This window comes from Cervus elaphus, chromosome X (genome assembly GCF_910594005.1).
Source record: "Cervus elaphus chromosome X, mCerEla1.1, whole genome shotgun sequence".
In the NCBI taxonomy this organism is placed as follows: Eukaryota; Metazoa; Chordata; class Mammalia; order Artiodactyla; family Cervidae; genus Cervus; species Cervus elaphus.
Window position 1 is genome coordinate 74915819 of NC_057848.1, and position 26959 is coordinate 74942777.

A 26959-nucleotide genomic window follows, 5' to 3' on the forward strand; every position below is an offset into this window, starting at 1 on the left:
AATTTTCATTTCTTTGGAATAAAGGCCCTAGAGTGCAAGTGCTGTGTCATCCTATAGCTGCGTGGCTAGTTTTACATTTCCAACTGGCAGTGAGTGGTCCAAATGATCCACATGCTCACCAGCTCTTGGTGTTGCCACTGCTTTTTATTTTAGCCATTCTGATAGGTGGGGCTTCCCTCATACTTCAGTTGGTAAAGAATCTGCCTGCAATGCAGGAGACCCGGATTCGATTCCTGGGTCAGGAAGATCCCCTGGAGAAGGAAATGGCAACCCACTCCAGTCTTCTTGCCTGGAGAATTCCATGGACAGAGGAGCCTGCAGGCTACAGTCCATGGGGTCGCAAGAGAGTTGGACACGACCTAGTGACTAGAGAGAGAGAGATAGGTAGGTAGTGGAATCTCATTGTGATTCTAATTTACAACTCTTTAATGATGTTGAACATCTGTGTATGTGCTGATTTGCCTTCCATAGAAACTCTTCAGTGGAATGTCTTTTCATGTCTTTCCCATTTTCTAATTGGGTGGTTTGTTTTTCCTACTGTTGAGTTTTTGAGATTCTTTTTATGTTCTGGATACTAGTCCTTTATCAGGTAGGAGGTTGGCAATGTTTTCATCCTATTCACAGGGTCTTTCACAGAGCAAATATTTTACGTTCGATAAGGTCTAATTTATCAATATTCCCTTTTATGAGTCATGCTTTTGCTGTCAAGTCTAAGAAAGAATTTTTTGCCTAGCTCTGCATCCCAAAGATTTTCTCCTACCTTTTTCTAAAATTTGTGTACTGTTACATCTTACAATTAACTCTTTGGTCCATTTTTAGTTAATTTTTGTGTAAGGTATGAGATTGAGTGTGAAGTTTATTTTTTGCCTATAGATGTTCCATTGTTCCAGATCATGTGTTAAAAATGCTGCCATTCCTGCACTAAATTGCTTTTGCATTTTTGTCAAGACTCAGTTGGGCATATTTATGTGGATCTATTTCCTAAATCTGTTCTGTTCCAGTAATCAATGTGTCTGTCCCTCTGCCAATACCACACTATCTTGTTTAATGCAGTCTTGAAACCAGGTAAGTTGATTCCTTCCACTTGATTCTTCTTTGTCAGAATTGTTTCACCTCTTCTACTTCCCTTACATTTCCATAGAAATTTTAGAATAATTTTATCTATATCTACCAAAAATTATGCTGGGATTTTGATAGGAATTTGGTAAAGCTGTGTATCAATTTGAGAAAAATTGGTATCTGTACAATGTTGAGTCTTTCATTCTGTAAACACAGAATATCCCTCTATTCATTTATAGCATCCTTGATCTTTCATTAGTGTTTCATAGTTCTTAGCATACAAGTCCTGGATGTGATTTGCTTGATTTCACTACTACAGCAATAGTAAACTGTACCGTATTTTTAATCCCAGTGCCCATGCATTCTTTGCTGGCATTTATAAGTGCAATTGATTTTTATATGTTGATCTTGTATCCTGAGACCTTCCTGAACTTGCTTATTAGTTCTAGGATATACTTTGTAAATTTTTTAAGATTTCCATGTAGAAAATCATATCACCTACAAATAGAGATAGTTATACTTCTAATATGTATGCCTTTTATTTCATTCTCTTGCCTTAATGAACTAGCTAAGACCTCCAGTACTGTTTGTTTTATTGTTTTTTGTTTTCTTGGGGATATATTTGATACACAACATGGTGTAAGTTTAAGACGTTCAACATATTGATTTGATACGAGCAGTGGTGAAAGTAGTTATCCTTGCCTTGTCACCAAACTTGGAGGGAAAGCTTTCATCTTTAATTATTAAATGTGATGTTAACTGTAGAAATATTGCAGATGCTTTTTGCCAAGTTGAGGAAGTTCCTCTCTAGTCCTGGTTTTCTGAGAGTTTTCATCATGAATGGGTGTTGAATTTCATGATGTGCTTCTTCTGCATCAAATAATATGATCATATGACTGTAACTGAATTTGTGGTTTTGAGACAATTGTAGATTTACATGCAGGTGTAAGAAATAATGCAAAGAGATCCCTTGTGCCCTCTTAACTGACTTTGCCTAATGATAGAATCTTGAAAAGCTATATTACAACTGGGATGCCAACATGGGTATAGTCAAGGTACAGAACATGTCCATCTCCACATGAATCCCTCATTTCACCCATTGATGGACACATCCACTTCCCTTCCACACCAACCCCTTCCTTACTCCTTGGCAACATCTAATTAGCCCGTTTCTATAGTTTTTTATAGTCATTTTAAGAATGTTATATAAATGGAATCACACAGTGGCTAAGTTTGGGGGATTGCCTTTTTTTCATTCAGCATAATTCTCTACAGACTCATCCAGGTCATTATCAACAGTCATGTCTTTTTATTGCTGAGTGGTATACCATGGTATGTAGGTACCAGTTTGTTTAATCGCTCATCCATTGAAAGATTTCTGGGTTGTTTCTGGTTTGAGGCTATCTTGAATAAAGCCACTATAAATGCTTGTTTGCCAAGTTTTGTATGAATACAAGTCTTCATTCCCCTGGGATAAATACCTAGGAGTGCAATTGCTGGGCCATGTAATAATTACATGTTCAGTTTTTTAAGAAACTGCCAAAACAGTTTTCCAGAGTAGCTTTGCCATTTTTTCATTCTCTCCAACAATGCATAACTAATCCAGTTTCTGTCATTTTTGCCAGCATTTGGTGGGTTTTCCAAACAAATAAAGGTGAAGTTCAAATGACAATTAGTGGAATTCGTCCATTCACAATGTACTATACCATCTCCTCTATCTAGATCCTGAACATTTACATTACCCAAAGTAAAGCCTCATCTCTAGTAAGCAGTTAGTCCCCCCTTCTCCCCTGCCCTCAGTCCCTGTCAACCACCAATCTGCTTTCTGTCTCCATGAATTCAGCTATTCTGGATATTTTGTATAAATGGCATCATATAATATGTGACCTTTGGTGACTTGACTTGTTTCACTTAGCAGGTTTTATCTATATACCAATAATTCATTCCTTTGTATGGCTGAATAGGTCAGTGGTAAGGACAAGGCAAATTTTGTTTATCTGTTTACACATTGATGGCCATTTGGGTTGTTTCCACCTTTTGATTATCATGAATAATGCTACTGTGAACATTTGTGTGGAAATATTTGAATACCAATCTTCATTTCTTTTGGGTATATATGTAGGAATGGAATTGTAGGGTCTGATGGTAATTCCATGTTGTTAGTTTTTGTGGAAGAACTGCCAAACTGCTTTCCCCAGCAGCTGTAATGTTTCAGTTCCCACCAGCAATGTATGAGTGTTCCAATTTCTCCACATTCTTGTCAACACTTGTTATTTCCCCTTTTTTATTATGCCATCCTACTGTGTAGGAAGTGGTATGTCATAGTTTCAATTTGCATTTCTCTAACATCTCTTCATACTGAGCATCTTTGCATGTGCTTGTTGGCTGTTTTTAATATCATTTCAATATTAATTTTAATATCTATTTTTTATGTTCCCTTCTTTGTTTGCTTTGGGTTTATTCTCCTTTTTCTTGGTTCCTTGGGTGGAAACTTATAGATCTTAGACTTTCCCTCTATATATTTCTGTTATATATATTTCCCTCTATATATTTCTGTTATAACTGTAGATATCTGTCTCAGCACAGCTTTACTTGTGTCCCACAAATTTTGATGTAATATATTTTCATTTTCATTTAGTTCAGTTTATTTTAAAAATTTCTCTTGAGACCTCCTCTTTGACTCCTGAGTTTTTTTTTTTTTTAAAGTTTGTTGCTTAGTTTCCAAGTGTTTGGAGATTTTCCTGTTGTCATTTCTGTTTTTGTTTCCTAATTTGATTCCACTGTAGCCAGAGAAAATACCATACTTAGGAGTATATCTACCTAAAGAAACAAAAGACCTATACATAGAAAACTATAAAACACTGATGAAAGAAATCAAAGAGGACACAAACAGATGGAGAAACATACCGTGTTCATGGATTGGAAGAATCAATATTGTCAAAATGGCTATTCTACCCAAAGCAATCTATAGATTCAATGCAATCCCTATCAAGCTACCAACGGTATTTTTCACAGAACTCTTTTAAATTTTTGTGGATTGTTTTATAGTCCAAATGGTGTCTGTATTGGTATATATTTCTTGGATGCTTGAAAAGAATGTAAATTTTACCGTTTTCTTGATGGGGTGTTCAAAATATCAATTAGATCTTATTAGATGGCCGTGGTGTTGAGCTCTTTTATATCTTGCTGATTTTCTAATTGTTCTATCAGTTATTGAGAGAGGACATTGAAGTCTCCATTATGAATGTCAAGTTTTCTATTTCTTCTTTCAGTTAATGTTAATTTTGACCCATATATCATGTAGCTGTCTTGTTTGGTGCATACACATTTAGAATTACTTTGTCTTCTTGGTAGACTGATCCTTTGCCCGTCTCTGTGCCTGGTCATTTTCTTTGTTCTGAAGTTATTTGATGTTACTAGAGCCACCCCTGCTCGTTTTTAAAAGTTTTTTCATCCTTTTACTTTCTACATACCCATATCATTATATTTGAGGTGAGCATCTTGCAGACAGCATATAGTTGTGTTATGTTTGTGTTTTTTTTTTATTGACTCTGTCAACGTCTCTTCTTAATTGCTGTATTTAGATCATTTTCACTTAATATACTTATTGATGTTAGTGCTTAATTCTGCCAGTTTATTTTTAATTTCTGTTTGCTCTCTGTTTTTGTCCCTACTTTCTTTTTCCTGTATTCCTGTGGGTGACTTGAAAATTTTTTAGAATTTCATTTGCTGATTCGTGTATGGTGTTTCTGCATGTATCTTTCTGTATGCCATTTTTTGGTGTTTCTTGGTACTACATCATATATACATAACTTGTAAGGGTCTACTGATGTCAGCATTTTACCAGTTTGAGTGAAGTATAGAAACCTTACCTCTCTTTCCACCCCTTTACCACTCTCCTCTGTTTATAATGTAATTGTGTTAAATATTTCTTCCACATACATTTAGAACCACAGCATGCAATGTTATGTTTCTTCAGCTGCCAAATATAATTTAGAAAACTTTAAGGAAAAGGAAAGTCTATTCTATTTACCCATATTTTGTCTCTTTCCATGATTCCTTTTTCCTCAGTGATGTCCAAAATGTCTTCTTTTATCATTTCCTTTCTGTTTAGAGAGCTCCCTTTAGCCATTCTCTCAGAAGTCTGTTGTTACTGAATTCTTTCCGTTTTCATTCATCTGAGAATGTTTGGATTCCCCTTCCATACCTGAAGTGTGATTCTCAGCACTCATTTAGATCTTCTGTTTAGCTGGCTTTCTCTGACAATGCTCTGGCAGGGAAAGGGGTGCGCTGTCTCATTTCTGCCAGGTAGCTGTGGAAATCCAGATTCTCCACTTAGCCTTCATTGACACCAAGGAGGTTGGAGCTTCTCGTTACTGCTGGGTAGTGATGATCATTCCAGCTCCCCACTGGGCTTCTGCTAATACCACCCTGGGTGGGGTGGGTAAGAGTGCTTCATTAGTGTTCCCCATGTGACCTCCACTGACATTAAAAGGGATGGGATGTGGACTCATGACCCTGTGGAGGGGCAAAGGTCTTGACTCTGTGCGGCCTCCTCTAACACCACCCTGGCAGGAGCAGGGGAGATGACTCATTTCTGTTCGGGGCGGGGTGGAGTCTAGGCCCCCAACTGGCCTTTGCTGATGGGACTGGGTGGGACCACCCTTTTGTCTGTGGTGTTTAGCTGAAGAAGACTGGCTCTTGCATAAAAGTTTTCAGTCTTGGGAGACTGCCCCTTTTCTGGCCCTCTGAGTAAAGAGAGGAGACTTTTGCAGGAGCTGTTTTGGCTGTGTTCATTGGTACTTCGGGTTGTCTGCTTCTTCAGTTCCAGTCTGGGATCTATGAGGCAAAAAGAAAACCCAGGGAGCTTGCCACTGCGTCGTTCCCTATGTCCCAAGGTCTTTATCTGGTTTGCTTTCTTCTCCTCACCTTTCAGGGTCTTCTGGTGCTTGTTTTATATGTAAGGCCCAGACGTTTCAGTTGTCCGCAGTGGGGGAATGGGGAAAGTACTTCTCCACTTTCCCAGAGCCAGATATGTGGACATGGAAATTTTAGACCTGTGTTTGTCCTGCCAAGGAGATCTAGGGAAGGAGAGCTTCCCTCATACATGAATCTCTTGGCAGAGCTCTAATTCCATGTCTACATCCTGAGAAACAAAAAGAAATAAAACACATCTGCTATCCCTGGGTTTGCACATCTGCTGGTCTGTCATAGAGGGCATCAGCTGGGACAGCCGTGATCGTGATCGCAGCCAGTTCGGTTACCTTTTTGTAAACCAGTGCACCGGAATTTCGTGAGCCCCTTCCAACAGCCATTGCTTCCTTCCAGTGATTGTCGGGTCATGACCTATTAGTCCACTCACTTGGTTGGGTGCTCACAGGGGCACAGTTGGCAGGTGCCCCTTTTGTGGACTGAAGGCTTCAATAGAGCTGAAAGGGCAGTTAAGCCATCACCTGATTCAACCACCTTGGTTTTCATATTAAAAAAAAAAAAAAATTCTGTGTTAGAGAACGGAAGATCTCATGGTGTCCCGCCGAAAAGCCTTCCCTGCCTTGAAGCCCGATGTCATTTAGTCACATCGGGCTGTTCCTCCACCCATCCCTCAGCTCTCCAGAGACTGCCATCTCATCCCAGCCAACTGCCTACCAGAAGTGCCCCTCATCCCTGGAGGTGGGAAGGGCTCAATGAGGGTGGTGGGGTGGAAAGAGAGATAAGAAAAATGCACGTAGCCAGCTCCACCCAAACCTGTCCTCGGAATGCAAGTCTGTGATTCACGGGGTCAATGGTCTCATCTTTGTGTCTGAAAGACAGTGTACTTTTTGTCTCCCTAAGCCCTGTGTCTAGGTCGTTTGGGAAGCGCCTGGGAGAGTCAAGAATAAAATTGCAGGTCAAACAATGGATGACTGGAAAAGTCGACTTGTAGTCAAGAGCATGCTTCCCCATTTCGCCGTGGTGGGAAATCGTCAGGAGCCCAGAAAGCTCCAGGAATCGGTCAGATAATGGGCTATGGGGGGAGGGGGGCTGTGAATGTTTCTAACTGTAAACTTGAACGTAAGATGTGTTGTTGAAATTCTCTGTGCAAACTTCGTGGCAAGGTACCAACCCCAAATGTAAAGAAACTGAAATGTGACCTAGAAAAGATCCAGGAGATGTGCTGACCCTGCCCCTTGTGAGTTTCAGGAAGAGCAGGAGAGTCCAAGCCTCCGTCTAGATTTCCAGTCCAGCTCTCTCTGCATACACCCCTTCAACTAAGAAGAGATGAAGGGTGAAAAGGGAAAAAAGTGTACTCTTTCTCTTAATGGAAGCCAGGAATTTGGGGATGACAGGCACTGGATGTATTATATTAGCTTCCTAGTACCACTGAGAACAGGAAGCCAGTGAGTAGGGTGCTGAAAGATACTCCCATTCGACTCTCTGGCCCTGATGTCCTTTTAAAAACTCACCTGACAAATTTCTGCTTGCCTCCCTCGGAACTCAGACATCATCCATGAGTGCGAAACTCAAGAGTTAGGGATTCCAGAAGTAGTTTGGGGAGCCAGGATTCTAGAAAGGGACATGGGAGCCATTGGTTGGTTGACTGACAATAAAAGCCTGCAACCTCACTAGTCTACCAAGTTAGCTTAGTTACTAGGAGGTACTGCAAGCACAATGACTGTTATCTCAGTGCATTAGGTCCACAAAGGAGTGGCTTGCTTAATCTTGGCAATTAATAGAGCAGAGAGGAAATGGCTTTTCTAGACCCCTGGGTCTGCTTCCTTCCTGTTCAGAGAAATGGGAGCTGGGGGCTTTGAGGTAATGTCATTTCACATAACTAGAGGGCCCAGCTTCTCCAATTCCAAGGGCAGTCTACTTTGAATAAGTCAGTTTTCTATTTAGGTGAGAATTCTGATCTTTGCACAGCTGTCAGGGAGTGAGGACATGGCTGAAATCTTTTTTCTCTTTTTTGACCTCGTTGTCTGCCACTAACAATATATTGAGAAGGCGGTATCTAGTTGAAACATTTACAAAACTTTGTTTACTGGAGTTCCAGCTCAAAAAGGATACCAATCAGATGGGATTGCAGAGAGGGAGCAGTTACTTACCTATATCCTGTCCTCCAAATTGCCAGCCCTCCCATCAGGCATCTTTCCAAGTCAGTCTCCACCCTCCATCCCCATTACCCTTTCTAGCTCTTGCTTCTCTTTTATGGTCAAGAGTTAAGTCTGTGAAGGAAAACCTCTTGGTGATACATCCAGAGACCATGCTCAGTTTCGGTGGGTCTTGCAATTTCTCCTTTGTTCCATACTTGTTTCCATCCCAAGGAGAAAAGATTGTGGTGGGGGTTGAAGGTGCAGGATCCTCTTCCTCTTACCCCATGAGCCCCACCACCCCTGTGTAAAGTGTGACTAGTTAAGTAACCTGTTTGCTTTTGACTGGTGTAGATCTGGATGCGGGATGGGTTCCTCCTAGAACATGTCCTCTGAGCGGCCACCCGCGCCCTCACTCTGAAGAAGCAGCCCTGGCTCACACCATTTCTGGGCTTGGCTTCTCTTGGCAGGTGGCCTTTAGAGTCCTTTGTAAGCCTGGCCAAAAATGCACATGCATTGCTTTAGCATCACACCTTGGACCTGATCAAAAGCAGCCCTTCTCCCTCCTCCGCAACACCTCTTGTTCTGTGGCTCTGAGTGAGCTGGTTCCAAAAGTCCAAGCCATCCTGGAAGACCAAGGACCTGCCTCAGTTGAGCATATCCAAAAAAATAAGCCTCAGGCTCCAAAAGCAAGTCTCTTGGATAAGTCCTCTTGGCAATAAAAGCCATGTTCATCTTCCTAGAAGATACCTGTGGCCTCTGAAGGGTCTGACACTCAGGGAACCCACTCTCTTGGCTGTGCCTGATGGGTAAATGTGGAGCCTGGCCGAGCCAGGCACTGCTGATGTGGCCACCAGTAGCCGGGGCAACTCTTGGTTTGAGCCCAACTGACTTCTCTTGGCTGGTCAACCCCGGCAGCTTCAGTAAGGTAACTGGTACCCACATGGAGCTCTGCCCTACACGCCCCACATGCTGAGTAGCTCAGCAACCCCTTGATTGTGGACAGAGACAGACAGATTCAAAGCATAATGGCCAGTCAGTTCACCATGAAACCTGCTGTCCAGACAAGTACAGGACCCAGACTGGTAGCAGCAAGAGGCTGTCCTTGGCGGGAGCAGGGCTGGTGCTTCTCAGGTGTGGCCTGGACTGGGGTCTTGGCTGTTTCCTGTGCTTGCTTTCCCTCGGATGCTTTCTATGTGTCCAGGGATGATACCCCGCAGCCCCATCCTGAGAAACTCTGTGCTTCTGGAAGCACGTCCCTAACACCACCCTGTCCCTTCCTGCCAGCATCCTCAGTGGAGAAGGTCTGACACAGACATCAGCTTACCTGGTTTTCTTGTCCTTTTCCAAGAAACGGACTAACAAAAAAACTACTTTCAAGTCAAGATCTGTTCATAAAATTATATCAGTCCCAAAGGAGAGTTCTTTTAAACAGCCCTGGGTTCTCCATGTGAATCACTGTGAGTTCCCATGCAGGAAAACATGCATCCGATGTGATGATTGCTCTTGGCTTAAGACCAGGGCTCTGGACACCTGATTCCAATCTTGCTTCTGCTCCTAACTAGCTATGGGGCTTTGGCCATCCTTTGCCCACCCTGAGGACAAAGATCAAATTAACCAGGAGTAAGAATAGCCACTTTTATTTGAGAATTGACTAGGTGCCAGGCACTTGCTAAGCATTCAGGGTGCCTTATCTCCTGTAATCCTGAGAATAACCCTGAGATAAAGAGGCTATCTCCAGGAAACTGAGACTCAGGTTAAGGAACTTGACAAAGTCACAGAACCAAGACACAGCAGAGCTCAGAGCCTGCTTTCTTCGCTGATGGCCTCTGCTGCCTCTTGGCTCTGAATCATGTTGAAAACCACAAAACCCTGAGTACATGTCAGGCGGGAGTAGTTATCATAAGAAAGCACAGCACCCTCTCAGCATTTGTTCATTCATTCAGCTGCCTGATTGCCTAATGACTCTTGTGTGATCTGGAGTTTTACCTTTTGAACATTTGGGCATCAACTCAAGCTTAATAAGGCATCCAGTCCTGGCAGTGAGTGTATGGAGTTTTAACAGAAGGCAAAACATTTGGCCTCTCTTTTTGAAGTTAAGATCTCCATCCATTCCTCCCCCAGCATGGTGATTGGGTTGATGATAGCACACAAATCTCTCAAATACTAGCATGCCAGGTGGGTGTGCTTTGGAGCTCGGGTGGAATTGGAACTCAGTTGTCTCTGTCTCAGTCTACACCCCACCCAAAGTTGTAAAGATTCCCCAGCTCTGAACAGCCATCTATTCCCTTCATAAGGCAGCTCCAGATGAAATGGAAGCTTTAAGGTATTAGACATACAGTCAGAAAAGGTAAGGCATGGCATGCTCCTGGTGTGTCCTCTGTCCTCTGCATGTCCTCTTTCACCATCCCCCAGAGTTTGCTCAAGCTCATGTCCATTGAGTTGGTGATGTCATCCAACCATCTCATCCTCTGTCATCCCCTTCTCCTTTTGCTTTCAATCTTTTCCAGCATCAGGGTCTTTTCCAACGAGTCAGTTCTTCACATCAGGTGGCCAAAGTATTGGAGCTTCAGCTTCAGCATCAGTCCTTCCAATGAACATTCAGAGTGGATTTCCTTTAGGATTGACTCATTTGGTCTCCTTGCTGTCCAAGGGACTCTCAAGAGTCTTCTCCAGCACCACAGTTTGAAGCCATCAATTCTTCGGTGCTCAGCCTTTTTTATTGTCCAGCTCTAACATCTGTACATGACTACTGGAAAAACCATAGCTTCTTTCCCCCACAGCCAGTCCCTCTCATCAAGAAGCTTGCACAAGCCTCTTGTCCTCATCCATCAGAGGGCAGACAGAATGAAAACCACAATCAAAGAAAACTAACCAAACTGATCACATGAACCACAGCCTTGCCTAACTCAATGAAACTACGAGCCATGCCGTGTAGGGCCACCCAAGATGGATGGGTCATGGTGGAGAGTTCTGACAAAACGTGGTTCACTGGAGGAGGGAATGGCAAACCACTTCAGTATTCTTGCCTTGAGAACCCCATGAATAATATGAAAAGGGGAGCTATATCAGGGGTCCCCATTGGGTCGTCCCAAGTGCAGCCTGCTTTGCACCGTGGTATGACCTAAACCAACCGCTCACTCCTTCTTCTTCTTGTCACCTTGAAATGCAAATGGAGCTGAGGAAAGGGGAGAGAGGAGCCTTGTCTGTCTGTCTGCTTCAGATAAAGGAGGAGGGCCATTCACTTGCTGCCATGCTAAGTTTGGGACTTTGTGCCCATCAGCCCCAGAAGCACACCCTTTTGTTTGCAAAAAGAGTAGGGGGAACTCAGTGAGGAGACCTCGCATTTCATCCCCAGGCTCTGCCTGGCACTTTGTGTGAGTAAGTCCTTTTCCTCCTGAGGTCAGAGGGCCCATGCTGCCAATTTTCTGGGGTCCTTCCTGTGCACCCAGCCCTGTGCTAGACACTGGGCTACAGCAGCTCCCAGTCAAGGGCAGATTTCTCAGACTTCCTCCACTGGGAACAGACCTGTCCTCAGAAGCTGGGAGGAGAAGGGCATGCTCCTTCATAGACAGTAGTTTGTCTACTCCTGTGACATGCGGACCAAGATCTCCATTTCACCAGGGAGGGGACCAAGGGTCTTTCCCAGTATTATATGGGCAGTAGGTTGGAAACTCAGATCTCAAACCCAGGTGCCCTGACTCCAAAGCTCCTCTTCCTTGCCTGCTTCCCATTTCCCAGTTGGGAGTTCAGACAGACAGTCTTCCCCAGTCAGGCACAACTTGGGGTTCAGGCTATAGCAGTGGACAGAACAGAGCCCTAGATTGCCTGGACAGTCCACTCCAGTGGCAGACGGCTCATAAACAGAGATAGAGTGGAGAGGCATCATGACTTCATACTCGTGGCTCTCTGTAACCTTCTGACTGGCATCACCAGCTGCCCAGCCTGGGAGCTGAGAGCCAGTATAATTAAAAACCCACAGAGAGGTAGGGACAGCCACCCAAATCCTGTGCTAAGTGGTCAAAACAGCTGTCTTAGAAATCTGGAGAGGCAGCCTGGTGTCCCCTGCTTCACGCAGGCTTCAAGCGTGGTGCCTGTGCAGCTCTGGCCCCAGGAGAGGGGAGCTTTCTGGACCCGGGGGTCGGAGGGTCCAGGCATCAGCTCCTCGGGGAGATGGCTGTCCCCGAGAGTTACTGGGATCCTGCATGGGACTCTGCCCTCTGTCCACATCAGATGACTGTGAACAAGGTATGGGTCTGAACTCAGTGTAAATCACACAGGTTATTACACTGTTAGCACTTTGAAAACAAATGATCAGTGATGGGCCTTGACTTAGAAGGGTGATAGGAGACAAGTGTCCTTGGAGCTCAAGGTGGTACCACTCTGAACGTTCTGGGTCACAGCCTGCAGTGTGTGTGTGTGCGCCTTTCTATTTGGGGATTCCCCCCACAGAGCATGCAGCTGTTCCCTTCCTTTCCTCCTGCCCCCTCCTCCTGCAGGGAGGGCTGGACCCTGTTCCAGACACTGCCAGGCAGAGGCCTTGCCTTCAGCCTGGCCCCTCCATGAGGGCAGCGCACTGCTGGCCTGGCAGGACACCACTGGGATCTGCATCCGGCTCCTGCCTGGGTAGCCCCATCCAGCACAGCGGTGACCTGAAAATCCACTGTGGTCCATGCTCAGGGGAGGCTGCTGGAAGGGGCAGGTCTACTTGGCAGCTGGCACCCACTGGCACTGCCTATTTCTGAACTTCCAGGAGCCCACACTTGCCATGGCTGCATTCCTGTCCAGCCCCTGGCCCCAACTTCCTTGACGTCAGGCCTGAGGTGACAGGTGTCTGGAGCTTGAGCTCCCTGGGGTGGGGGCAGGATGGACAGTGTTGGACCCCAGGTCAGGGAGACAGGAGAGCCTGTTGGGGTGTGTACAGGCTGGTGTGGGGCAGCCCTGGTTTACAGGCCCCAGGCACATCAAACTCTGGGGTTGGCCTGTGCAGGATGAAGCCTCTTACTTTCATTGAAAATCCCTAGCTGGAGAACTCGGCGTGGCTCCGATTGTGGAGATGTGTGTCATAAGCTGCCCCTGGGGTGCCCAGTTCTAGACCTGGGGACAGGAAGCATGAACTGCTAAGGCTTGACCTACAGATTTTAATGTCTGCAGTCGACATACAGTAATTTGTCAAAACCCTGCCTTCTGCCCCTTGGCCTTTCCTTTCTCCTCATCATCTCCCTCCTCCCCACATCACCAGATCACCAAACCCCAAAGCAACAAAATTAGAAAGTCATGCAGGATCCCAGGATGGGTTTGACCACCAAGGACCCAGACCCAAGACCCACATGTGGCTGGTGCCACCCCTCCCTCCCTCCTGCCCCAATCCCTCTGCACCAACCTGCCTTTGTCTGCATCCTTCTGGGGCTGTGGGGCACAGTCCCTCTCCTGCTCCCCACCCAGAGCTCTTCTCCAGGTCCATTGCTCCCCTAGGCAGTCAGCTGGCAGGTGCTCTCATGATGCTGAGACCTGACTCCATCCCTGACATACAGTGAATGCCCAGTGAGCAGTGGCTGCCTTCCCTTTTGGCTAGAAGAGCCCTCAAAAAGTCTCCAAATCACCCTCTTTGTCGAACACAAGAGGCTCTGGACACACAAAAGGCAAAGGGGTGTCCTTCATGGGGCCAGTTAGTGAGTTTGTCACAATTTCTGGAAAGTGCTTGCCTCTTGGCCTTGTGCTGGGAATAGAAGCGATCAGGGTCATTTGCAGGAAATCTTTTGCTCCGTGGCTTAATTCACATCTGCAGATGCCAGCTGAGCCTTGTCATGAGACTAGGCAGTCTGGGGGTACAGAGATGAGGAGGAAGCCCCAACTTTCCTTTCATGGAACCCGCAGAGCACCTGCCAACAGATGGGCAGTAATAACAACTGTCATTAGTGAAGGTTAAACATGGCATTTGAGACTACTGTATGCCTTACCCCATTCAGAAATGGTCACCTAGCTTGTATAATGGTTGAAATCTTGAAACTTTTCAGCTCTGAAAATGTTGCCTGCTGCTGTCTTGTGAATGGTAGGCCTACGTGTGCCCCTGCAGTGTGAGGAAGGCAATTTGGAAATAACCTCTGTGCCTTGGGGTAGATGCCTGTGTGGTAGGTCCAGAGCTAGGCAAACTCCCACCCATGGACTAAATGCGGCCCGCAGCCTGTTTTTCTAAATAAAGTTTTATTGGCACAAGTCACACCCAGTCATTAACATGTTGTCCACTCTAGAGTTTCAACAGGGAGTACATGGCCTGCAAAGTCTAAGATAGTTAATCTTCGAGCCTTAAAGAAATTTTTACAGCCCCTGATCTCAGTCACTGGGCTTTGGATCATTTTTCCCAAGGCTGTCATTTCCTCTCCTAAGTGGGTACTCTACTCTGTACCATTTGAGGGACTGTCACAGATTCTGGCACCTCTCCAGGAGTTCTGCTTCCTCTCCTGGGCCACAGCTCTCCCATCACCATCCAGGCAGACCTTTTCCAAATAGACAGAGCTGGCCATTCATTGGTGCAACCACCCCCGACAGTGGTTTCCCACTGCAGACATCTTCCCATCCACCCCCTTCCCAGGGTGGCAAAGCTTTCTGTGAGCCACAGGTGTCCCCCTGGCTCGCTATGCACCAAGCATCCTGGCCACCTGCCTGTCCCCAGAACATGCTGTTAGCTTCCCCCCAGGGCCTCTGTCCTCCTGCCTGGAGCATTCTTCACCCGTCCTCCTGAACACTCTGTCACATCCCTCCCCTTCGGTCCTCTGAAGGCTCCTGCTCACACTCTGTTCTTGTTCTTGCTCTTTGTGTACCGTCTGTCCCACTTGAATTCCAACTCCTTCGCTGTCTGCTTCCCCACTCCTTTACCCAGTGTGTGCTTATTCTGAGAGGGTCTCTGTTCTGGGTCCCCTAAACAGCCCTGCTCTGTACAGTTAGAAGCCTCCCTCTCTGCAGTGAACAGATGCTCTGTGCCTCTCTCTTTTTCTGGAATAAGCTTGAGGCACTAAAGTTGTCCAGTGTTAGGGCTGCCTGCATGACACTGTCAGAAAATCTCAGCACTGTCTTCCCTCTTTTTCTTTCTCCTTTAAGTCAAGCCTTTGGACTTTAGAACAATGAACTTGGCCAATATAAAATATCTCCAGGAAGCCAGCCCCCAGACACCAACATCCAACGTCTGCTTTCTGAATATATGGCTTCAAAGAGCTAAGAGTACAGTAGCCGAGTGCTGTCCATCCTATGTTTTTAAGCCACATGACAGCTAAGGAACTTAAGAATGCCTTGCCCTTTCCTATACTTAAATCTGACAAAATTACTTTATTGGCAGCATTTTTTTTTGTAATCCAGATAATATTTTATTTTTTTCCATTTATTTTTATTAGTTGGAGGCTAATTACTTTACAGTATTTTAACAAACAAAAATCTCTTGTGTTTTTGCCAATAATTCAGCTTCAGTTTTCCAAGTGAGAAAAAGGTAATTATGAATGATGACAAGGAGACAGTTTTGAGGTTTCTGTTAATAACACATTCAGAATTGTTAACACTTGCAGTCTTCCCCTGGCCGAGGCAGTGCAGCTTCTTACAGTGAGGTGGACCAGGAAGGAAGCAGTCTGTAGGAGTGGTGCCTCAACCATCAGCACCCTGGCCACTACCTATCACAGCACCACCACCACCATTAGCACCTCCACCAACAACCACCACCACCACCACCACCACCTCCACCAAACACCACCACCACCACCATCTCCACCAAATACCAACACCACCTCCACCTCCAAACACCAACACCACCTCCTCCACCAAACAGCAACACCACCACCACCATCTCCACCAAATACCAACACCACCTCCTCCACCAAACAGCAACACCACCACCACCATCTCCACCAAATACCAACACCACCTCCACCTCCAAACACCAACACCACCTCCTCCACCAAACAGCAACACCACCACCACCATCTCCACCAAATACCAACACCACCTCCTCCACCAAACAGCAACACCACCACCACCATCTCCACCAAACACCAACACCACCTCCACCTCCAAACACCAACACCACCTCCTCCACCTCATTTACCAGCACCAATACCACCTCCATCACCAACACCATCACATTCACACACACACACACACACACACACACACACACACACACACACACACACACACACACACACACACACACACACACACACACACACACACAGAGGCAGGGGAAATTTTTCAGGCTGTCTGACATATTCTCTGGTGCCTTAACAGACACTTTCCACACACAGTGAAAGAAAAGAATAGTTTCAGGTTGTCATTATTCTCAGTATGTAAAACTGCTCTTGTTGCTGTGTGCCTTGGAACTCTGGAACATCACCACGTGTCTGTGGCTGAAAGTCAGTAAAGGTGCATTAGGAGAAAGGCTAATATAGCTCTGAGTGCTACACCTTTAAGAAAGATAAGTTTGGATAAGAGATCTTCCACTTCATAAAAGCCTTTACTGGGGATTTCCTTCCAATGGCAAACTCTTGTTGCATTGATGATCTGGTTGACAAAAGTTAGCCTTGCACACAGCTGTTCAGGAATGCCGCCAATGAGTAAAGGCAGATCTGCCTTGAATGGCAAATGCTGCTGAGTAACTGTGTTACAGACTATTTTAGGACCACCAAGAAAGTGTGTTTTCAAGAGTGGAAAGAGAGAGACTTATGTATTTGAGATGAGCACCATGCCAGACCCTACACTCACGTTCCATCTCTAAGCTCACGTGATTCTGATAACAGATTTGTAAGCAGCTTCACTCTCCCCATCTGGGTTGCAGAGCACTGCCAACATACCAGAGGCCACAGACTTGTACACTCAAAAAAGCTTAATTTTATGCTCTATGAATTTTGCCTCATTTTGAGAAAAAGAGGACCTAAATCATTTCACAGTGTATACTTATAGTAAATCATCACATTGTGTACTTTTAAAAAATTCAAATTGTACAACCTCAAGAATTAGAATTTTATTGTTGAGCATACCTCAATAAATCTGAAAAAAGAGAGGACCTAAAGCACGTGGAGGGTCTGTGCACTGACCCAAAGCTCATCATCCCATGTTCCCTCCCAGCCTCTGCTTTTATGACATCAGAGCTGAAACAGCCTGACTCGAAGATCTCTTCATTGGACTGCATACATCTGCAGGCAGTTCGTGTATTTTAGAGCCAGGAGTTGGTGCCCAGCCACTAAAATGTGCTTATTTAGTAAGCATGTGACCTCCAGAATACACCAGATGAGTCAGGTGTCTCTGGATTCTTCCCGCGACTACACAGCTGTTGAGTTTCCCATGCAGAAAGATTCTTTCCTGAGATGGTCTAAAGCCTGTCGCCATCTTATTTAGCCCATTGTTGGGGCAGAGGCAGAAGTGAAGTCCCCTTCTACTTAAGCTTCAAGATCTGCCTTCAAACCTTACAAAGCCAGGTTCTTTGAACCTTCTCTTCCTGTAAAAGCTTCCATTCCCACAGAATCAGAGGTCTGCACCTGAGTGCAGGGCAGGAGGTTACTGTTCAATCCCCAATGGGTTTTCCGTTCCCTCATTTAAACTACTGTTTCCTCAGACGTGGTGCGAGAGCTGGCAGCCTTCCTGGTAACTGGTGACTGGTAGGACTGTAATAGAATGTGTAAGTAAGCGCAGGTCATTTGACTGAGATTGCAACTAATGCAGACCTGCTACTCTCAGTATCAACACGACTAGTCCACATACACACACGCACACTGTGTTCCAGTCATTCCTTGTTGAGAAGGCATGGAGAGATATTTGGGACAGAACCATAATGTGACCCCAGATGAGCTAGGGCCAGTTGTGCTTTCTTGAAGAGGGTCTGGAATTGGAAGTGTTGTACTGGTCCTGCTCATGGCAAGGACACTTATGCGCCATCAGACTTTCCTTGGCCTATCTGTACCCCAGGGGGAAAGGACCTCTTAGGTGGGGGAGAAGAGAATTTATCTTTTCTCTGCAGGAGCAGTCCAGGTAGAAAGTCATAACATCTACTTACTAAAGCTGGGACCCATTCACTTTGTGGATGGGAAACCTGAGGCTCAGAGTTGGGTAGGGATCTAGGAGAGTTCGCACCACATAGTACTGAGAAACAGAGCCCAGGGAGAAGTGAGAAAACTGGGCTTAAGTGAACTCTGAGGGCTCTTCTGCCCTCCTCACATACAGAAACGCATGTCTGCCCAGTGGCCCTGATGGCCTCCAACCTCAGCTCTGCCTTCCCTTTCCCCCTTCCCTGCATGTTTCTGGGCACACCAGCCTAATTCAGGTGAAACGCAGATGCACTTGTTAACCTGAGTCCTTCACAGGCAGAATCATCCGGGCTGGGACAGAGCCCTTGCCTCTGACCTTCAGCTTCTAGTCTGGCTCCACAGGCAGTACCTGCTCAATCTCTAGACCAGCCTTGTCAAATCCATCCTGGTACTCGAAAGCGACTCCATCTTTCTCTTCTCGCCCAAGTAGTCATCTTTATCCCCCTGATGATGCTATTTAGGGAGGTATTTGGAGGAATCCAGGGCAGGGTTTCTTCCAGTGGAAAGAGGCCAACCTGGGAGTCAGAGAAACTGAACTGGTCCATGGTCACATCTCTTCCTGGCTCTGCACCTCATGAACCCTCATGTGAAAGGGAGGGGTTGGCCAGGCATTAGGGCCCAGCAGTCCTGACAGCGTAGGAGTGCTGGCTCTGACTCAAGAAACACTTGGTCAATGATGGACCATTTGGAGGCTGCTTAGGGGGTGGTACAGGATGAATTATGAGCCCCTTAAATCCATTTGCCTCTGTGAGTTTGAGGCCAGTCTTAGAACTACCAGTTTTTCCACCTGGTATGCCTACACTACAGAAAGGGAGAACACAGTTCTAGAAAGCCCCCATCTATGGGGGCTGCTGTTCAGATCACTCAGGCTGGGCTGGTGGAGGGTTGCTGAAAGGGTGCTGGAGCCCAGAGTGGCGGGTAGTGGCAGGCAGCACCCCTGGCTGAGGTCAGTGTCATCAGTGCCAGGCTGCTCATCTCCTCCCACTCTCAGCCCCATGTCTGGATCCTAGATGATGTGACTTAATTTGCCAGAGAGCAAGCCAAGGCCCACACTGGAGGGCACTGTGGCAGCCTGGGGACCAAGGCCTGAGGAGTGACATCAGCGACAGTGACTGCTTCTGACGTGTACTCCTCAAAGATACTGTGAGGCACCCAGGGCAAGCAAACTGTGTACTCATTCTGGAGAAGAAATCGAGGCTCAGAGAGGAGGAGTGACTTGCCCATAGTCACACAGCAGATGGAGGTGGTAGGACTTCCATCAGGTCTGCTGGTGCCACTCCAGGGCTCCCTCCTCCACCCCAGCCTGCCTCTGCCAAGCATGAAGCCTGCCAGCTCAGGGCAAGCCCGGGTGAGATTCTGGCTCCAAACCACCTCTTAGCAGAGATTCATTTCTGAGACAAACTGACTCCTCTAGAAGCCAATCAGCATTCAGGATTCCCTGCCATTCCCATCCACCCCGGGATTCTCCACAGCCTCAGGTCTTTACAGTTCTGGAAAGTCTTTCTGCTGAAAGTCCTGTTTGTGCTACAGAAATGTCAGTTTTAGTTTGTGGGGATTTAGTTCGCTTCCTCTCTCTTCCTGCAAACCCTGTCCTGGTCCTGCCGCATCGTCCGTTATTCTATTTTGGGGCTGCCTCGTCCAGGCCCCACCATGTCATCTGTTCTGACCAAGTCTACTGGGGAACACTCTTGTCTCAGGGGCCTTGAAATCCAAGCTCGCTGACCAGTGTGAGGTTCCTGGCAACTCACTGGAAGCATATGTAACAGCAGGCGGAAGGTGTTGACGGTGCGTGGGTAGTCTTGTGAGAGAGCAAGCCTGAGAGAAGCAAAAGCAGACCGGCCCGGCTGAGCCGCAGGGGGCGCTAGTGAGGGAGGCAGGGGAGACTGCACCGCCACAGGCGATCTCCAGCTTCGTGATGCTTTTGCTCAGGGCCTCTGGAGGGAAAAAATGGTCTCTCTTGGACACGTACACCCTCCTACATTCTTAGACAAAACGGATAGTGTATATTTTTGCTGGCCTTTTGTAGGTGTTCTTGTTAAACCACCAGCTAGAGTGTCCAAAATTAAGTGTTTATAGCAGCCTGCCAGACTTCCTTGGAATGAGTTATATATATATATATATATATAGGTTTTATTTATACACATATGTATATGAAATAGTAATATATACATATATATATGAAATATTCTTTCTTCTATTTATGCCTGTTTTCTGAGCCCAGACTGTACTCTTACAACCTAGACCTTTTTCCAAGATTTTATTGCCTTTTTTTTTTTGCCATTCCAGACTAAAGTGTAGAAAGGGAAGAATTGCCATATGTCATTGTTCAGACAGAACCAGAAATAATGTTGACTTCAGAGCTGAAGTTGGCCCCTATCAGAAGGGTTGCCTTTGTTTTCTCATTATTTAGGGGGCGGGGAAGGCATCACATGCTTTGAAATGCATTTTAATGAATGTTTATCAGGTCGTGAGGATCACATTGGTGGCTTTGTCTGCCCGATTATGAAATGGTACTCTGCTGGTCCTGGTGGATGGAGATAAAGTCATTCCTTTCTAAAAGACGCCAGGGCACCATCCTTCACTTGCCCTCCCCGCTCCACACCACAGGCCTCCTGGGGTCTAGTGCTAGTGTTAGCCCCTAGCTAGCTGTGGACGATGAGCAGATCCTAACCCATTCTGTTTCGTGTAAACAGGGAAGGTTGAGATGTGGTCTCTGGCCGTCCTGCAGGTGGCTACTGATTCCCTTATTGTTAAAAAATATAAAGCCCTCCCAGTGAAAGGGCGGGGTCACGGGTAGTACAAGGCCCACCTGGAGGAAGTAGGGGCTGCCTGGGAACTGCACCCACAGCTTGCTGTACGGAGTCCACAAAGACTGGAAAATGGCCATAGGTAAAGATGTTTAGAAGGGTCTGGAAGTTTGGTGGGAATCTGCTGCCCCCAACATGACGCTGAGAAGGGAAGTCATTCCAGGGTAGCAAGCTCTCTGTGACACTTGATCAGAAGGGTGGCCCCCCATTTCAGTCAAGCACCCTAGACCAGACAGGCAGCAGCACCCAGGTGCCCAGGTGACCCAGCCATGATGTCAGTGTGGCACCAGCAGCAGGGAAAGCCAGGCCGATTTCTCGCAATAGAGATGAGTAAGCAGTCATGGGATCCTGATGGAGGAGACACTGAACTTGCAATAGATCACCACGCCTCCTGGAGGCCTGGTGAGAGCAGATGCTAGTGCAGCCTGGCTGAGCATGTCTGTCCACACAGCCAACTTCCTTCAGCTTATTTAGGCTTGGCTGGGGATCTGGCCGTCCAGCCAGGGTGCTTTAGGCCAACCGTTGAAAGCTCTCCCCATAAAATCCGAAAATGCAAAGCTGCAGCCACTGGCAAAGTGGAGCTGAGTGGGGAATAGTGGCTTGGCAGCGCTCAGTGAGTGCCTGAAAAGTTGGGGGCACATACTCTCATTTCAGAGAGCTGGAGGCCCCTTTCCTTGCCAGTGGTTCCCACTATTAACTTTCTCATCTGGTGGTCGTGGCCTACCTTCCCTACGTCTTGCTCCTTTAGTCCCAAAAGGAGAACAGCCAACCCACAGTTAAATGAAAGACCTTGAAACCTACAGAGTGAGCCAGGGAGTCCAGGCCCTTGCAACTCACAGCCCCTGCCCTCCCTACTTTCCTTCCCATCCCCCCAACCCCATCCTCCCCCAACCTGGTCCTATGCTCACTTCCCTAGCATTCAGCTTCTGTTGATTCCAGGACATTAAGAACACCTTGTTGGGCATAGCTATTGCCAGCTCGGACTCCCAGCAAGGGATCCTATGTAAAGCCCACACTGAGTCATTCCTTACTGATCCATTTTAGACATTTCTATTTTCGATATATTGGATTTCTTTTTAAGTCTTCGGGCAAAAATAAAAGAGACCAAATTTCAGTCTGAAACACAGTAGCTTGTCTGTGGCCCTTAACTGATTGAACGGCCAGGAAGACACGAAACAGAGCTCGCTGGGTTCTGGGTCATTTGCGTTCATCGGTCCATGCATTCATTCAGCTGCTGTTTACTGAGCACCTGCCGTGGGCCATGTCCATAGTAAGCACTCCTGGGTAGGAGGGGGGCCGCTGAGTGGAGGGCTTCTCGTGTGCCTCCTGCAGCCCACCCCAGCCCCTTCCCGCCCACCCCTGCTAGTCAGGCCTCAGTAATCTGGTGGCAGAGCTGCCCCTGAAAGCTTCTTTGTTGGGGTTGCAGACTTCATAAGAAGAAAGGCAGAGAAGTAGGCAAGTACCCTCGCTCAGAGAGGGGGAGCCCGCCCTGCAGGGATGGGGTGGTCGGCGTCCTGCTGTGGGGGAATGAAGGCTGTGGGTCCAGAGGCAGCTGAGTGGTGGAGGCAGGCCCTGCATCTGCGGGCACCCCCGGGACCCTCTGGCCATGCTGCCCATCCCTGGGTCTCAGGGCCCCCATCTTCAAAGGACAGGGTTGGATTCCCAGAGCACTTCCATATCTGCCCTCTATAATGCCAGCCAGCAATTAATGAGGGCCCACTAGATGTCAGAGATTGTGTCCCATTTTCCATAATAGTCTGAGCAGCATCATGAGATGAGAACTAAAAGGACACTGATTATATAAACAAACTCAGGACTCAGAGATTCTGTGTTGAGGCCAATGCATAGTCATGTCTGCCTCGAGACCAGGGCTCTAGGCCATCCTGCCCCACCCATGCTCTAGGCCAGTGGTTATCAACTTGGCGGTCCACTGAGAATCAGCCAGGGAGCTGTGACAGAGCTTGGGGGCCTGGGCCCCAGCCCGGAGGAGACAGTGGTGGTAGAGCCGGGAAACTGGGGGTTTCGAGGTGAATCTGATGGGCAGCAAGGCCCTGGATGTGCAGCCCCAGGGGACCTCTTTTGACGTCCACTCTGCCGTGAGAGTAATAACCACTGTCACGCTAGCAGGTGGCCCACACACACACACTCCTTGGCCCTCCAGCAAGCCAAATGTGAGGGCATGTCGCAGGACCATGACTGGATGTCCCAGTGAGCCTGCCAAGTTGGAAAGAGGTTTCTTCATGGGAAAGGGCTTCAGGGGAAATGGAGCTGCGAGAGCATTGGTGTTTATGTGGTTCCTACAGAATCCTTTGCTCCGCCCCCTTCACTTTCACATGCAGGTCATGGTCACTTACAGGTCAGCTGTGGATGACTGTATGAGCCTTGCTTGAATGAGTAGGAAATACTGCATTACTAAGTGCTTTTCTGTGTTCCCAGAGGCTAGACTTTTATAAATGGCAGGCAGCTCCCCCAAGAGCACATCACAGACTAGGGCCATTCCCTGTTGCTTCCTTTTGCCCCAACCTGATGTTGCATCTGCACACAAGCATTTCTTATTTAGATAGCTGTATATTTGGGGGGTGATTACAGTGAAAGTGTTAGTCGCTCAGTCGTGTCCAACTCTTTGTGACTCCATGGACTGCAGCCCGCCAGGCTTCTCTGTCCATGGGATTCCCCAGGAGAATATTGGAGTGGGTAGCCATTTCCTTCTCCAGGGGATCTTCCCAACCCAGGGATCGAACCCACATCTCCCGCATTGCAGGTAGATTCTTTACCATCTGAGCCACCTGGGAAGCTTTATACATTTGAGGAGGGGATTACAAGTCATTCCCATTAAAAACGATCAATATTTTTAAAAATACAGAGACTAGACTAAATGGAGTTTCCAGTCACCCTGGAGAGATGAGCACTCCACAGAGTTGCATGCACGTTCTTCCAGTGTGTGTCCTTGGAAGTGTTTGTGTATGCATGTGTACAGATGCATGGAGCCTTTCTACAGTGACTGTTTTGCACGTTGTTATTCTCCAAAGAGTGTCTCTCAGACAGCCACCCAAAAGAACATGCCAGGTCTACTTCACTCCTCCAAAGCCTGTGCTGTAGCCAGTTTTCTCACTGGAACCTGATGCATGTAACCCAAGACAGGGAAGCAACCTAAAAAAGTTCAGTATGTTCAATGTGTACCTCACGGTTTGATTTTTAAAAATCAGGCTGCCGGTACACAGGTGTGAATTGCAACTTTCTTAGCAATTTCTTTGACCACCAACGTCTGCCTGAAAATCCTGTGCATGACTTTCTGTACTGTTTGGTGCAGACAGCATAATGCTTCATTTGAAATCTAACAAGACAGGCTAAATGAAACAGCAACAAAAAAGCATCATGGTTCTAAAAATAGACTATATTATATAGTTTGCACAACTTTTTCTAAAATTGTTACGGAGAGCATAATGCTTCATCTGAAATCCAGCAAGACAGGCTAAATGAAATAGCAACAAAAAAGCATCATGGTTCTAAAAATAGACTATATTGTATAGTTTTCCCAACTGTAAGCCTTGAAACTGACACATCTGTTTTATTTTGTAAGTTTTCTGTCCAATAGCATTCATGTGCCAAGCCTTTATAAACGCGCTCTCTCTCTCTCTCTTCCTCTTTCTCTTCTCTTCCCTCGGTCTCCTCTTTTCTCTTCCAGGCACAGGGAACCACTAAGCGGAGACAGGAAGAAGATTTCCAGCTTTCAGGCATGGGTGACGAGGGTTACCCTAATAAAATCAAGAGACCATGCCTTGAGGATGTCACCCTTTCGATGGGCCCGGGTGCCCATCCCAGCACAGCCTGTGCACAGCTGCAAGTTCCTGCGTTACCTGTGAACCCTAGCTCTGCAGCGATGGCAGCCCCTGGCCATCCGTTACTACTGGACAATAGCCCCAGGAATGGCAGCGTCATGGGCCCACCATTTGCAGAGCCACCGACAGCAGAAATGGGAGTGAAAGGCTCCTCTATTCCTTACTATGACAAAACCAACGACGCACCGGCTGTGGATCAGGAACTTCAAGATCTGCTGGAGGAGCTCACAGAAATTCAAGAATCTTCTCAGAGTGAGCTCGATCTTGAGAAAATCCTGGGGAGCAAGCCAGAAGAACCACTGGTCTTACACCACCACCCACCGGCAACCTTAGGTGCGACTGCCAAGCCCACAGTTCAGATGCCACGCTTGGAGAGCCTCAGTTCCAGCAAGGACTTTGCTTCAAGTTGCAGCCAGGTCACTGGGGTGTCGCTTCAGATCCCGCCTTCCTCTGCGGGGCTCAGCTATGCAGTTACGCCTGCCAGTAAGCAGATGGCCTCCCCAAGTTCCTCGACCGTGAAGGCCAAGAATCAGGCCCAGGCGACACTCTCAGCCACCCTGCCGCCACTCCCAGTGTCTCAGTGGCATCATGCCCACCAGCTGAAAGCTCTGGCAGCCAGCAAGCAGGGCTCCAGTAAGAAGCAGCTGGGCCCCACCACCAGTTGGTCTGCCCTGCCTCCTCCCGGCCTCTCCCCGCCTTACCAGCCGGGGCCCGTGGTCTCACCACAGCCGCTGCCACCCTTCAGCCCTCAGGGGCTCATGGTGTCCTGTATGTCATCGAGCAGCCTGCCGGGGAGCACTCTCCAGGGCTCTCCCAACGCCTCACTGTCCAGTCTGGCGCCCAGCAGCAGCACCGTCCTCGGGCCAGCCAGGCCCTACGCGCCAGAGAAGTTCCCTAGCTCCACGCTCCAGCAGCCACCACCATTGAGTGCGCAGACCTCCATCCTTGCCAACCTGGTGTCCTCTACCATCAAACACCCTCAGGGGCACGAGATGTCTGCTCTGCCCACCAGCAACACGGGGCCCTTAACCCCCTATCGTCCAGAGACGCTGTCCAGCCCAGGCCTGCCCCAGCAGTCCTTCACTGCACAGTGCCCCCTGGTCCAGGGCGTCACCACCTCCACTCATCCGCTCTGCCAGCCGCAGCCACCAGCCAGTGCCATCTACAAGCCCCAAACCCCGAGCATGATCATGCAGCAGGGCCTGACCAGCCCCAGCCCGGGAGCCTCAGAGCCCTTTCCTTTTGGCCACACCAAGCCTTTGTCACATTTCATCTCTGAGCCAGGCCCCCAGAGGATGCCGTCAGTGCCCACCACATCTCGGCAGCCTGCCTTGCTCCACTACCTGCAGCAGCCCACGCCACCACCGGCCTCTTCTGCCACGGCCTCATCCACAGCCACGGCCACCTTGCAGCTGCAGCAGCAGCCGGATCTTTCTTCGTTCCTCCTGCAGCATGTGACGCAGCAACCGCAGCGCTTTCAGCGGTCTCTGGCCTCGGATTCCATGCCTTCTCTGCCCAGACAGGTAAGCTGATCTCATCTCTGGTTTTGTCCCTTGGTTTTGGAAATAAGAACTGTGTTTCATGCTATTGAGAGCTGGCTTTGGAGGCAAATTCAGACTCTAGCTCTTTAGAGACTGGGCTTGACTCTGGAAAAGTCTATTTAAGTTGGCTTATTCTGCACAGTCAAAGCACAATATTAAAGAGGCCAAGGTTATGGTCTCACTTTCTGTGCAGGTCACTTAGCTTCTCTGGGAGAAAACTGCACCCAGAGGTGCTGCCAGGGGAAGGAACCAGGGCAGACAGGTTAGAATTGCACAGACCCACTTCCCCTACACTGGGCCATGAGGCACGTTCCCTCACCCAGGACCAGTGAAGGCATCATAGGATGCAAGGAAATTGCTCTAAGCACTTAAATCTTGTCCCTGCTGGCATAAGGCTGCAAACCGGGCGTTCTAGAAGTGCCACAGCAAATATCTGCTGGGCAGTGTGCTGTTTGTTGACCCCTGCACCAGATGCTGAGGCAGGTCCTAAATGATAAGGTCGGAGATGTGTCAAGTAGTTATTCTTATGTCTCCATTTTACAGACGAAGAAACTGAGGCTCAGAGCATTGAAACGACTCGCC

General features: G+C 47.5%; 1 protein-coding gene across 2 annotated transcripts in view; it reads left to right on the forward strand.

Annotated features, from left to right (window-relative positions):
- The window catches only part of MAMLD1 (mastermind like domain containing 1), a 108898-nt gene that overhangs the window by 47175 nt on the left and 34764 nt on the right, over positions 1-26959 (forward strand). For both annotated transcript variants that reach the window (XM_043896676.1, XM_043896674.1), the window contains exons 2-3: positions 6892-7050; positions 24683-26359. In XM_043896676.1, coding sequence (XP_043752611.1) covers positions 6955-7050; positions 24683-26359 — 1773 coding nt within the window. In that variant the 5' untranslated portion in view covers positions 6892-6954. The remainder of the gene's footprint in view (positions 1-6891; positions 7051-24682; positions 26360-26959) is intronic.